This window comes from Solanum dulcamara, chromosome 11 (genome assembly GCF_947179165.1).
Source record: "Solanum dulcamara chromosome 11, daSolDulc1.2, whole genome shotgun sequence".
NCBI lineage: Eukaryota > Viridiplantae > Streptophyta > Magnoliopsida > Solanales > Solanaceae > Solanum > Solanum dulcamara.
The window spans coordinates 43,985,049-44,000,725 of record NC_077247.1 but is presented as its reverse complement, the minus strand read 5'-3'; the positions used below and the strand labels follow the sequence as shown (position 1 = coordinate 44,000,725).

The 15,677-nt window shown below is 30.5% G+C and overlaps 1 protein-coding gene across 1 annotated transcript; it reads left to right on the top strand.

Annotated features, from left to right (window-relative positions):
• Nucleotides 1-7,380: 7,380 nt before the first annotated feature.
• LOC129873464 (tetrahydroberberine oxidase-like) lies at nt 7,381-9,178 on the top strand. The gene has a single exon (XM_055948563.1). It carries the CDS (start codon nt 7,401-7,403, stop codon nt 9,006-9,008), a length of 1,608 nt encoding a protein of 535 aa, XP_055804538.1. The 5' UTR covers nt 7,381-7,400; the 3' UTR covers nt 9,009-9,178.
• Nucleotides 9,179-15,677: the final 6,499 nt, after the last annotated feature.

The following is a 15,677-nucleotide window of genomic DNA, read 5'->3' as shown; positions in this document are numbered from 1 at the left end:
TGGTAACTAATTTATGTACTCTACAAATATAATGCCATCACCGGTTGTCTAAAAATAAGGCTTTTTAGATAGTTCTTTTACGTGTATAGTGTATACTATAGTACTGAAAAATAAATGTAGCCACGATGCGCTTCAAAGATTGTGTAGGAATGAACAATGTTTTTTTTTGTTTCTTAAAATGCCCCTTTTAACAATAAAAATAACATGAAAATTGATGATTCATTTAATTAAGGGAAAAGGCTCGTTAAGGAACTTTCAATAAAGACTCATTTATGTCATTTATTAAAAGTTTGGCTCATCTATGCTATTGCGGTTTAAGAAAAGGTTCATCTATGCCATTAATTTTTAACTTTATTTTTGCAAAACCATCCAAAAAACTTTTTAACACAAAACAATTGGAGTTTTGGATCAAATGTACTCTTTTTGCTCCCTCTTATTCAAGACCACCAAGAACACATGAAGAACATCAATAACTACAAATTTCCAACTTCTTCAATTTGTCATGAAATCACCGCAAAATTCAATAGTAGCATCTCTCCGAGATAGACATCAAAACCCAATATCTTTTGAGCTTGAATTCAACCTAATTCAACAAGACACACTTAATTTTTTTTCAAATTTTCAAAACTTCAACATCTTTTAATGGTAGAATTTTCTCCACAACTCCAAATCCCTTGAAATTTTGAACATAGACTCAAAAGAAATAGAAAGTTATGGTTTTAGTGAAACATGTCCGGACTGAAAATTTCGACGATGACACCTATCAATTCGGCGGATCGCTGAATAGTTTAGCGTATCGCCAAAATGCATCGCCAAAGTAGACTCAAAATTTTAAAAATCTATTTTGATTCGTGTTTTTATTGTTGTTTTTGACATTCGATCCTTGTTCCCTAGTATTTATTGAGTCTATATTCAAAATTTCTAGTGATTTAGAGTTGTAGAGAAAATTCTACCATTAAAGGAGGTTGAAGTTTTGAAACTTTGAAAAAAAATTAAATGTATCTCATTTAATTAGGTTGAATTCGAGCTCAAACAATATTGAATTTTGGTATCTAGTTCGGAGGGACGCTACTCTTAAAATTTGAGGTGGTTTCGTGAAAAATTAAAGAAGTTGAAAGTTTGTAGGTCTTGGTGTTCTTCATTGTTCTTGGTGGTTTTGAAGAACATGGAGCAAAAAGAGTACATTTGATCCAAAACTCTAATTGAAAAGTGTTAAAAGTTTTTTGGGTAGTTTTGCAAAATCGGAGATAAAAAATAATGGCATACATGAATCTTTTCACAAACGGCAATGACATAGATGAACCAAACTTTTAACGGATGACATAAATGAGTCTTTTATAAAAGTTCGATAACATATTTAAGTCTTTTCCCTTTAATTAAATAAGTGGTTTTCATCTTATTAATCGACATAGACTTATAAATCCAACGACCCGTCCCGTTCACAATACAAAAACCAAAGCGACCCAAGAACCCGACGGCGTTCAAACGGTTCTTGATCATTCGGGAAAATAGCTAGTCGAAAATGGCGCATGTCAAATTACTAAGCCATAACTTTATTCCTATATTAGATTCTATACTTAGTAACTTAAACATTAGATTAATAAAATAATGTCAATATTCATAACATATTTTAATTTCAAATGATATGCGATAACTTTTTGCTAATAAATTATTTTAGACATTAAGTTGTTTCTTATATGAACTAGGTAAGAACTTCAAATATTTAATAATTTAAAACGTACTTTAGTAAGATTTTATTTGTATTAATCACTTGCCTAATATTCAGAAGTTTGAAATTAATTGAAAAAAATCGTGTATGGGAAAAAAAAAGGCCTCTTTGATGAATAAGTTTCAATACGAATAGAAATAGATTTCATATTTTATTAATATAAACGTATTTCATTTGTGGCTTGAGATAATTTTTCCTTTTTCAATTTTTGGGACAGTGGTGATTGGCAGTAGCAGCAATATCATAGTTAAAACAACATTATGATTTTGAGAACAACTAATTAAGATCAAATTAATATCACTGAAGATTAACTCCAATTAATATAACACAAGTGTAGTATTTTCTATATTGGGTCTTTTAATATGTTATTATTTGTGAAATTCACGTCTATATAACATAAAAAAATAATATAATTTATTTTTTCAAGTTGACAAATCATGTAGAGTGATTTTGTAAGAGAAGTCATATGATAAGTAGCTTTATTGATACTCTCTTCAACAATATTTGTCCACTTTTAATTTGAACACTTTTTAAAAAATCATAAATAGAAGGATAATTTTATCATATCATCTTTTGAATATGATAAATATAATGTTTTGAAAAATATAATAGGAAAATGACTATAATTAATAATGAGGGTAAATTAGGAATTAAGTGTAAAATTATCTCTTAATTTTATAAATTAGACAAGTATTATTATTGGACATCTATTTTTTGTATAGTGGACAAGTAAATATGTACAAAGGGAGAGGGAGTACAAAACTAAATTATTTGACTTTCCTAAATAATTTGAGTTACTTATCAATATGTACCTATAACAAAAATTATTTTTAAATGGTCATATATATATGTAATGTATCAACATGTATATAGTGTATCAATATTATATAAATAGTATATAATTATGTATATATGATGTACAACTATGTATTATATATATATATATATATATATATATATATATATATATATACATTGTTAATACAATAAAATATACATTGCAGATTAATTTTTTCCCCAGTATAAACCAACTCAAATCTCCTCTAAATAATTCCAAAATTTAGATATGAGTTCTTATCAATATTTTAGGTCTTTTAATATATTATTTATCTTTAATAATTCATGTTCACAACACATCAAAATTTAAAATTGAATTTTAAGAAGCTTTAATGGCTGACATGAAGGAATAAGGGGAATGAAGAAGGAAAGCAACGAAAAAAGAAAGAAGAAGAAAAAGAAAGGAGAGAAGAAGAAGCAACAACAACAACCGCCATCAACATGGGTTGCGGTGCAGTGATAGGATTGCTTCACCCTAAATCTTGTTGGGAGAGTCATCCCTGAATGGATCTTGCAGTGCGCGATCCAAATTTAGTCGAGATTTCACAGGCTCTGAACATCGAGTGGAAAACCAAAAAAAAACAGCAGCCATTAGTGGTTGAGTATGAAAGAAGAAAAGTAGAAATAGCAGGAAGAAGAAAAAGGAAGGAAGAGGTACATCGCAATCAACGCTAATTTTTATTTTGGATAAGAAATACTGACTTAATGGATATTATGTCTAATTTCCTTAAATTATATCACAAACTTGAGAAAGTTTTTGAGATATTTACTCATCACAATTCACAATTATAAGAATTTAGACATTTTGAGTTCAATATATGAGAGTAGGCTTTGTAATTTATGTAATTTCTTGGACCACAATTACAAATATTCAATATTATTATACGTTCTCATTTTATATTCAATAAAGTAACTGTTATATTAATATAAGGGTGATCATTCAAACACCTTTCATCAAAAAGTTAAATTGTACTTATAGAAAATAATGTTATGTATATAAATTGAAATTAACCATATAAAGGTAAAAGTGGATTTGGTGAATGATATTTTTGGGAAAATATACATATAGGAAGTTTGACACAAAAACCCATCAATTTTCATAAATTTACAGAAATTACAATTTCTTATTAAGGTCTAGTTTGACCTTTGAGAAATCAAGTCAGACCAACGTTTACATTAATGACCATTGTATTTGTTTAATCTTTATGTTCCAATAATGCAGAGGAAATGTTAAGTTTTATCCACAAATTTCTTTATTAACAGCGACATAATAAGTTGATAATATCCGTTACGGCAAATAATATCTAATTGACTATGCAATTATATCAAAGTAGGTTATTATAATCAAATCTATAAGATATGCAAGATTTCAAAATAGGAGAAAATGATTTTCTCATTTTCTCTTATTAGTTTTATCGATCGTTATGAATCATGTGAAATTTATTCTATTAATGCTACATACGACCATATTATAAAAATAAAAATTAATAATATTCCACGTTAGCCTCTATATGAATAAACATGACAATTGACTAGTCTTTTGAATATATTATATATACTTTTCTTGCACACAAAAAAGTGCACGCAGAGTTCAATTTTGTTTTTTTAAAACAAATAAAAATAAAATTCTATCACTGATTAGGAAATGTTTTACCAATAATGGAGGTGAAAACATTAATATTATTCTATACCACATGGTGTTAGAGTTTGAAACTAATTAATCTTCTTTAATTTCGCCTAAGCCTGTTAAATGGATCGGGCCGGGTCGGGTCAGACTGATCCATTAATATTTTTGGTCACCAGGCTATCGAAATGGGTTGGGCCGGTCTTGGCCTTGATAAGTATAATATATATACTTAATTATATATTATATATATACTTACAAAGTATACAAAATACACTCACAATATACTATCTATTATAGTGATATACTTACATTATATTATATATACTTACAATATATATGTAAGATACTCACAATATGCTATCTATTATAATGATATACTTACATTATATATATACTTACAATGTATATCAAATATACTCACATTATATCATCTATTATAATATACTCACAATATACTATCTATTATAATAATATACTTAGATTATATATTATATATATTTACAAATAATGGCGGACCCACATGGTGTCCAGGGGGTTCGTAACCCCCTTCGGCAAAAAAATATACTATTTATACATGGTTAAAATATTTTTTTTATGTATAAATAGTAGATGTCGAACCCCCTTCGACTAGTTCGTGTGTCTACTTTTTCAGATTTTGAACCCTCTTATTAAAAATGCTGGTTCCGTCACTGGTTACAAAGTATACAAAATATACTTACAATACACTATATATTATAATTATATTTTTTCAAGTATTGAAATCTTATAGTGACTACAAATTTAATTTTTCTTGTATGATTATGTAAATTTAAAAAAATTATTTAATTGAATCATATAAAATTTTTAGGGAAAAAAATTAAGAAATGAAAAGACTCAATGAGTCTTTGACTTTATTAATATATTGATAAAAATCAAAACATACAAGTTACAAACTTACAATTAGTTGTATATAATAAATTGTAACTTCTACATATTTCGAATCATTTTCTCCAATTCATCTGTATTAACATTAACATGAATTGGCTCATAATTTTCAAAATCAACTAATTCGTAATTTGGACTAGCTTGTGCCGAAAGATCTCCAATTGACACTATTTCTTCAATCGTCTTCTTTCGTATCTTCTGCTCATCCTTTATTCCTACGCTCTGATCTAAACCAATCTCTGAGGCAAACTAAAACATTCATGGCATTGCTCCTCAAAGAGTGTCGATTGTCTCCGATCTGCTGCCTTTCTTGACTAAATGCGCTCTCCGATGCAATAGTTGATATTGGAACATTTAGCACATCTCTAGCCATGATTGATAGTACTGGATATTGTTTTTGATTGTTCTTCCACCATTTTAGTATAGTGACACTATTTCCATCATAGGTCTCTAGAGCTTATCTCAAATAATAATTAAGCCCATTTCGATTTATGTTCCATTGTGATGTAGACTATATTCTATTCCAAATAGATAAATTAGAAAAATCATGGGCAGGCATACCACGTGCCTGTCTTTTAGAAGATGATGATTCGTCAGAAGGACGAGATAAAGGAACAGTTTGACTAGGGGTAGCATTATCAAGTAAATCGATATAATAATTATATAATGTTTGAATATGATCATTTGTAGCACTCATCGCCTTAAACATACTAGGATCTTCATCTTTTTCAATTTCTATAGAAGTATATATAAGGCGAACACATTTAAATATAGTATTAAATTTCATATACAGATTTAACATAGCACCAATAAAATAAATAAGAAAAAAATATTTTAAAATTTTTTCTATCATTTCAGCGACAACTTCTTTGTAATCATCTTTCTTTTTATATTCCATAAGCAATACACTATAAAATTTATGTAAATTACACTAAAATTAACGTAGTGCATGTTATTTTGAATACAACAAATCAAACAGTCAATAAAAATATCTCAATATAACTTATCTCATTATAATTAATCTTAACACAACTTATTCCATCATAATTAATCCTATCATATATTTAAACCAAACGACCCGTCATATCATGATATTTTTTCATCAGATGGCGGCTAGGAAAGTTATTAGTATCTTTATCCATATTTATCATCTAAAGTTCAAAGTGGATTTAGTTAATGTTATTTTTCGGACGATAAATATGAGAAGTTATGTTGACACAAAACCCCATAATTTTTCATAAATTTACAGAGATTATAATTTCTTATTAGTTTAACCTTTAGGAAAATCAAGTCGGACAAACTTTTAATTTACGTTAATGACCAGAGTATTGTTTAATCTTTATGTTCGTATTTTCCTATAATGCATAGGAAATGTTAAGTTTTCTAAGCAAATTTCTTTATTAAGAGCGACATAGTATATGAAAAATTACTATCTAATCGCAAGCTTATCGATCAACTGAATTTCTAAAAAACTTTTGCACATCAAATCATTTATATCCGTGGTAGGAGATAATTTGTCAATTCAAACATGCAATAATATCAAAGCACGTTATCATAATCAAATGTAGAAGATATTCAAAATAGGGAAAAGATTTTCTCTAATTAGTTTTATCAATGATATAAATAATTATACTCATATCACAACCATAATATAAAAATAAAAATTAATAATATTCCACGTTACTCATGCGGAAGCATGTGCATCTTCTCTATTTCTATATGAACAAACATAACAATTGACTAGTCTTTGGAATGTACAGATATATACTTTTCTTGCACGAAAGAAATTAACATGCAGAATTCAACTTTTCTGTTTAAGACTAATAAAAGAGAACTCTATCACGGATTAGGAAATCTTTGACGAATAAAGTTGGTGAAAACATTAATTACTTTCTCAGTTCAGATTTACTTGTCCAATATTTCAAAAATAAATTTTCATTTTCACTTGTCGTAATTCAGTTTTAATATATCAATAATAGACAATTATTTTTGTCCTAGTTCATCCTTAATATTAATTAATTATTTCTCCAAATTATTATTCAAGACATAAAATTATACATAAATTAATACAAGTATTGAGGTAAACTACTCGTATTAATCATCAAAGACAAACAAAGTCTAAAATGGACACGAAAAAGTGAGGGGAGGAAATATTATTCTATGCACGTGGTCTTAGGGTTTGAAACTAAGCTTCTTTAATTTCTCCGTAGTTAAAACTATAAATAGAAGTTCTTTGTTTCCATTTTCTCCATCATCAAAATTTGCAACAACAAATAATCAATTATGATGACTACTTTGAAGAACATAGCAATCTTTCTCTTTCTCTCAATTTGCCTTTCATCATCATGGGCCAACAACGCTCATGATGACTTTCTTGAATGCCTTTCTCACAAAATCATGAACTCAAACTCAAAATCAAAATCACAAGTCATCTACACTCCTAAAAACTCATCATATTCCACCATTTATAACTCCTTTTCAGATAACCTAAGGATAACCTCCCATTTCAAACCATCAATTATTTTCACTCCTAATGAAGAATCTCAAATTCAGGTGGCTATATATTGCTCCAAGAAACATGGCCTACAAATTAGAATTCGAGGTGGTGGACATGACTATGAGGGACTTTCATACATTTCTGAAACCCCTTTTGTCATAATTGATCTTAGAAATCTAAGATCAATCTCCATTAATACCCAAAAAAAGACTGCTTGGATTCAAGCTGGCGCGACTCTAGGGGAAGTTTACTATAGAATTGCGGAAAAAAGTAAAAAATTGGCCTTTGTTGCTGGGGTTTGCCCAACTGTTGGTGTTGGTGGACACTTTAGTGGTGGAGGCTATGGCATGATGTCACGAAAATTCGGTATTGCTGCTGATAACATCATTGATGCAAAATTAATTGATGTTAATGGACAAATCCAGGATCGAGAATCAATGGGTGAGGATCTCTTTTGGGCTATTAGAGGAGGTGGAGGGACTAGTTTTGGTCTCATTATCTCGTGGAAGGTGAAACTACTAGATATTCCAGAAAAGGTAACTGTATTCAACGTGACACGAACGTTGGAACAAAATGCAACTCAATTAGTCTACAAATGGCAACATATCGCAGATAAAGTTGATGACAATCTTCTCCTTAGGCTCTTCCTGAAGAGCAGTGAATCTCCATTCAGGCGTGGAAAAAGGACCGTCCACGCCTTCTTCACTACAATGTTCGTTGGAGGAGTAGATGAACTCCTCCACGAAATGCAAAAGAGGTTCCCGGAACTAGGGTTAGTGAAAGAAGATTGCATTGAGATGAGTTGGATAGAATCTACACTCTTCTTTGCCGGTTTCCCTAGGGGTACATCACTTGATGTGCTACTTCATCGGAATAATAGCGCAACTAATCCAGAATACTATTTCAAAGGGAAATCAGACTATGTCCAACGACCAATTTCTATAAATGGTCTTGAAGGTATATGGAAACTACTCAATCAATTAGAAAGCGAAAACTCTGGTGCCGAATTACAGTTTAGTCCCTATGGAGGAAAGTTGAGTGACATCTCAGAATTTGAAACACCTTTCCCTCATAGAGATGGAAACATATTTATGATCCATTATTCAGTGTTTTGGTGGGTAATGGAAGATTCTAATAGAAACATAGCTTGGATTAGAAATCTTTATGAATACATGGCTAAGTATGTGTCAAAATCTCCCAGAGCATCTTATTTCAACTATAGAGATCTTGATTTGGGAGTGAACAACAAAGGAAACACAAGCTATGCACAAGCAAGAATTTGGGGAGAGAGATATTTCAAGAACAACTTTGATAGATTGGTGAAAGTGAAGACCAAAATTGATCCAACAAATTTCTTTAGGAATGAACAAAGTATTCCTCCTCTATTATCTTAAGCTTAGTGGTAATTAATTTATGCATTCTATAAATAAGGCTCATCACATGTGTAGTTCTTTTACGTTTATATATACTACTATAGTACTGAAAAATAAATGTAGCCAGGATGCGTTTCAAAGATTGTGTAGGGATGAACAACATTTTTAAAATATTTATTTTGTTCTAAAAATGCCATTTTTAACAACAGAATAACATGACAATTGATGAGTCATTTAATTAAATCATTTATGATATATTATTAAGAGTATTTTTTTATTCTTTTCCAATTAAAGTATCATCTTCGATAAAATAATACTCCATTTTAATGTTTTATAACACATTCTGATTTCAAATAATTTAGCCGTAATGTTTTTCCTATATTAGTTTCTATGCTTTATAACTTAAACATCAGATTAATAAAATAATGTCAATATTCATAACATATTTTAATTTCAAATGATATGCCATAATTTTTTGCATACATTTTTTGGGAAAAAATATTCTGACATAAAGTTTTCTTATTTGAACTAGGTAAGTACTTCTAGTATTTAATAATTTAAAACTTTAGTAAGATTTTATTTTTATTAATCACTTGCCTAATATTCGAACTATATATGGAATTAATTGAAAAAAATCGTGTGTGAAAAAGAAAAAAATCTCTTTGACAAATAAGTTTCCATTCTAATATAAATAGATTGCATGTTTTATATAAGCGTATTTCATATAAATTGTGGCTTGAGATAATTTTTCTTTTTTTATTTTTTTGGGGTTGTGTTTTCAAGACCCCATTTTATAGAGTTTTATTGGGTATGTTATTGTTGTTTTTCTGGGGCGGCAATGGTTGGCAGTAGCAGTATTATCATAGTTAAAAACAACATTATGATTTTGAGATAACTAAAATCAAATTATTATCACTGAAGAGTAATTCCAATTAATATAGCAAAGTTGTCGTGTTTTCTTTTTATTGGGTATTTTAATATTCGGATAAGGGTTACATTTGTCTCTATACTCTCTGAAATAGTTTTATGTGCTCTTCGTCATTTTTTTTATATATTTATCTCTGTCATATAAATTTAGGCACATATTTTCCACTGGACCGTCTAATCTTATGTTTCCACTTTTATTATTCTACTTCAAAAAATTTCTTAATTTAATTATTATAATTAACTCAATATTATACTCGCTCATCTAACCCATAAAACACAATTCCTAAATATCCATCTTGTATCGTCACTTTCCTAGAGTAAAAACTAGACTTTGACAGAGAGAGCTAGGGCTGCTCATATTGCTAGAAATTGATTGATCTATCAGTTATGATTTGGAAGATAAAAGATTGTATTCATAAAAGATTAACAGGATAAATTGGTGGATATTTAGGAATTTGATTTTATGGGTTAGTAGTGTGGGTATAATATTGAATTAGGTATAATAATTATAAGAGAAAATTCTAAGTAGAAATGGGTTAGTAGTGTGGGTATAATATTGAATTGGGTATAATAATTATAAGAGAAAATTTTAAGTAGAACAAGTATACATATCTATGTAGGTGCGCCAAGTAGGTGCGCCAAGTAGGTGCCACATAGGCACCATGCATGATAATAAAAGTAGGGACATAAGATTTAACTGTATAAAGATAAATATGTGCCTAAAATTGAACGATATGGGCAAATATATCACAAAAGTATGACTAAGAGCAAATATAACTATTTTCATCGAAGCCGGTCAGTTTATTGTAGCCATTATGCAAGTACCAAAAGAATATTTGTCACGATCCAAAATGGATCATGAAGGGCACCCACACTTAACCTCCTAGGTGGGAGAACCAACAATACAAACCCCAACTTATAAAATATAACAATAACGCAGAAGCTCAATTTATGAGAGTAAGAGATAATTAGATACATCTTCCCAAAACCTAAAAGTCATCACTTCAAGGATATCTAATTTTAAATTACTAAGTCTGAAAATATCAAGCACCAGAATAAATAAATAACTTAATGTGTTCGAAAATTAAGGACATCATGCCATGCCCGACAAAATCCAACACGAGCTAGAATGAATAGCTCACCCTGGAACCTGATGTGCTGGACACTGGCTAGAGCTGAGGTCGAGTCAAAGTCGATAGAACATTCGTTGCACTCCACAAAATAAAACAAAGAAAAATACAAGCAGAGGTCAGTACAGGACAACATGTACTAAGTAGGTATCATCGGCCGACTCAAAATAGAAATCAATATGCATAAAGTAATAACGGGGAAATCAACCATAACACTTAACATGTGGCAACCAACAAGCTTAAGATCAAGTAACAACACAATGAACCATTACACAATCAGTCAACAATATCAAAAGTATACATGAGGACCCAAGCCTCCACACCACGGTCTTTTGGGAAATGAGTTATTTGAGATTGGGTAGTATTAAGTCGTTTAATATATTTTCCTTTAATATTCCCATGTTGGAACGTGACACCCGATCCAATAATATCGTGTTGGCTTGTGACACCCAATCCAATATACTATGTAGGAACATTACACCCAATCCAATAATATCGTGTCGGCTCATAACACCCGATCCAATATACCATGTCAAAACGTGATACCCGATACAAATGTAATTAATTTATCATTCTTTGTTATCACATTCCACTTTATTAACAATATTTCATCAAGCTTTCTTTATTCAAGACACCATTTTTGATAGGGTAAGTTCAAGATTATGAATTCCACGGTTTTGGGATTTCACACCAATCACAACAACATGTCAACCATCCAAACTACAACAATTAAATGCATAGTAAACTTCACACATTACTTAATGACTATCAACCACTATTAAGAGTCTATCTATGATATAGAATAAATCATAACCTACCTCGACCGAAGAACCGAAGTCAAGCAAGCTAATTCACCAATGCTTTTCCTTTCTTTAACACCTTAAAACGTTTGCAATCTATCAAATATACAATATCCATAAGTGAATGAGTCCGTAGAAACCTATATCACTATATGTCTAGCCTAGTCTCAAGAACTCACCCAATTCTATAATCAATTCCCTAAAACTCAAGTCTAATGATATTCGTATAATACAATATAAATATTATTTAATTACCTATCTCAATATATTAAAACATGAACTTATAATGTGATCCTTATGAGAAGGATCTGGAAAGAAAGAATTAATAAGCCCAAATACGAAATAATACCTTACCGCTGGAAACTACAATTTGAAGGAAAAACCTATACTTCTCAAATCATTGACCAATGATGGCCATTAGGACCTTGTCTCCACCAATAGAACGTTGCAGCAACAACATATAATCCCAACTTGCCAATATTTATTTGTTTTCTTTCCAATTCTTAACTCCTTTCAACCAACACAATTGAACTAAAGCAATATAATAATATACATACATATCATATATACCCTAATCCCAAGAACGCACTTTGCTGCCACTCCTCATAATTTCCAACAACAATTTCCAATTCCTCCACTATATAACTTATATTAAATACTACTATTTTTATCACATATATATGTTATAATTTGATGCTAATAATTTAATGGTGGAATTGAAGTGAAATCTCACCTGAAACCGCACAAATTCTCCACAATTCCTCTTCCGTGTTTGTCCGCAGAGGTGAGGTTTGTCTTCTCCCTTTCTCTTTTCAGTTATGCCTAGCAAGTGGACAAATAAAATATTAAATTCTATTCCACTTTATTTTAATAAATATGAGATAAATGGTACAGGTATAAAATAAATTATCAATTTTGCTCACTAACTAAATTAATTATCTAAAGTTACCCCTCAACTAAATAACTGTAGTTATTGAATAGTTCAAAATTCCATCTAAAATTTATGATATAAATCTTTTATAAAATAAAAAGCTCTAGTTCTCAAAACGACCTAATGGGTCGTTACAATATTCAACATCACTTTCTTCATTACAGGATCAAGCTATTCCTTTTCAATTTGAAGTGATTAAACATGTGTTAGGTAGTAATTTAGGTTTAAATTATTTTTGGTGTTAGGAAAGTACTCGAGCCAGTTGTAATAGTGAAGAAACTGTCGTATTTACATTCATTCACTTCTTACGAGTATTTGTCAATGTTGTATCTTCTTGACTACGTAGACATGATTTGTTTTACCAATTACAACGAGTAGTATTCAACAAAAAAATAAAATAAAAAATATAACTATTTTCAGAGAATACATAGGCAAATATGATTTTTTTTCTGTTTAATATTTTAGTATTTGTGATATTTATATCTACATAACATCAAAAATTATCATAATTTATTTTGGCAAGTGTTGTATAGTTAATTATTAAGAGAAGAGTCATAGGCTAAGTGAATTTATTGATACAAAACTCAATTCAGTGACTTTGCTAAATACTCCCTCCATTTCATATTAAGTGAATTTGTGAGGTAATACACACATATTAAGAAAAATATTTAAGGACATAATTTGAATCATATTTTCCACTATTGTCATTTGTAAAATCATAAATATAACTTTGCAAGTAGTGTGATTTATCTCCTAGAAAATATAAAACTTCATCTATCATGAACTTTGAACAATTCAATTATTTTGAACAATGAAAAATCCCTCAAAAATTTACTTAATATGGAATGGAGGGAGTAACTAATATCACATACGTAAATAACCTTTTGAGATATTTACTCATCACAATTATAAGAATTTAGACATTTTGAGTTCAATGTATGAGTGTAGACTTTGTAATTTACGCAATGTCTTGGACCACAATTACAAGTCTTCAATATTACCATACGTTCTCATTTTATATTCAGTGACGTAGCTATATTGACCTAAGGGTGGTCACTCAAACACCTTTCGTTCAAAAATTGGACGTGATATAGAAGAAAAGGAAATATTTATTATACACAATTATAATTTAAAAGAATTACGATTCGCTGTTATAATTAGGGTTTTATAGCAAATTTGTCTCTTCTCTCCCTCCCTCCTTCACCTCTCACCTCTTTCTATATACTCTCACTCACCTCTCCCCTTTCTTTCTGCCCCCCCCCCCTCCCTCTCTCGTTTTTTTCCTATCTCTGCCTTCTCTTTCTCGCCTTTTACTCTTCCTCTCTCTTTACAAAATACAAATGATGACAGTCAATGATATAGAATAAATGATAACACATAAATACAATACACAAGGTAATAGATGAATACAAATACAATGGTATTCGTCGATACCAATTGTATTTGGATATAAATTATATTTGTTAATTTGCTTGATACTGTCACGATCTCAACCCACCGTGATTGACACCCAAAGTAACCCTCCTGTGGGAGAACTATTATTACAACCCAACTAACAACACTTGCATGAAATAAGACATTTAAAGATGCGCAAGCAGGTTTAATAATAAAGAAACAGATGAGCTCTCATAAATTCAGAAATATCTAATTACCGACCTCAAATATGCGGAATTTAACTCCTAGAAACTGAAAGTCGAATGCACCAAAACTCTAGTAAACATCAAGTCTAGGAAAAATGGGGTACAACCCCCCAAAAAAGTCATAAGTAAAACAATTTTAAGAGTCTAAGTCCTAGAAGAAGGACTAGAATAAGGAGAGTCCACGGCAACCTTAAAGAGATGGCTCACCCTTGAACTCAAGCAGCCATCGCTCTTCTATGGGAGGTTTCTCCGCAGCCGGCTGAATATGCCATGTACTCAATAAAATAGAGCAAGTGTAGTATAAGTACACAAAATCAACAATGTATTGAAAGAATCATGTGGCTAGCCAGTAAGCGAGTCATGGACAAGTAAATACTGCACAATAAGCACATATATACAAAATAGACTCAACCAATATTATTTCCTAACCAGTGCTCAACATTATCAATATCATGCAATTTTACATAAGGGTCCTCTCATGGGACCTGCAATCATATGACTATATGTCGGGACGTGACACCCGATCTAAGGTTGTGTCGGAACGTGACACCCAATCCAAATATGTGTCGGAACGTGATACCCGATCTAAATGCGTGTCGGAACGTGACATCCAATCTAAGCATATAATTCAGCCATAATCACAATGAATAGAGAAACTATCATGGTTACCAAGAACAGGCTCATTACACATCATAACCTGTAAGTAATCATTTCACACAGATTATTGCATGCTTCCCCATTCATATACATATATGCATATAGTGGAGTAATTTAGCAAGTACATGAATAACATAGAGGAAACAACCATCACCTACCTCAAAACCAAGCTTGAACACTCTAAAATGCATAAGCTTTTCCTTTCTGAATTCGTTCAATTTGTTCTTGGTCTAAAAATAGTAATAACATACAAATGATCAATGCAAGGGCCTAATGTATATAAATTATAACATAATTTTCCTCCTAGTCCAAACCCATGATCATTACCCCATCTAGGTCTATTTCTCACCATTAGTTTCAGGCCAAAACTCTCCCCAAAAGATCACCCACCATAGATTATGGGTTCTAGGAATCAAATTATAAGTTTAGAGAGTAATTTACTTACCTTTAGCACAAATTATGGTTGAAACCAGCAAGAATTCGCCCTAGGTCACTTCTGGTCTCTTAAGAACGAAGTGGGAATGAATAAAACCATTTAGAACTTTTCCCAGACTTAAGTTACGTTCTGTCTTGTCATAGCGGGATCATCCCGATTTAGCGGCCCC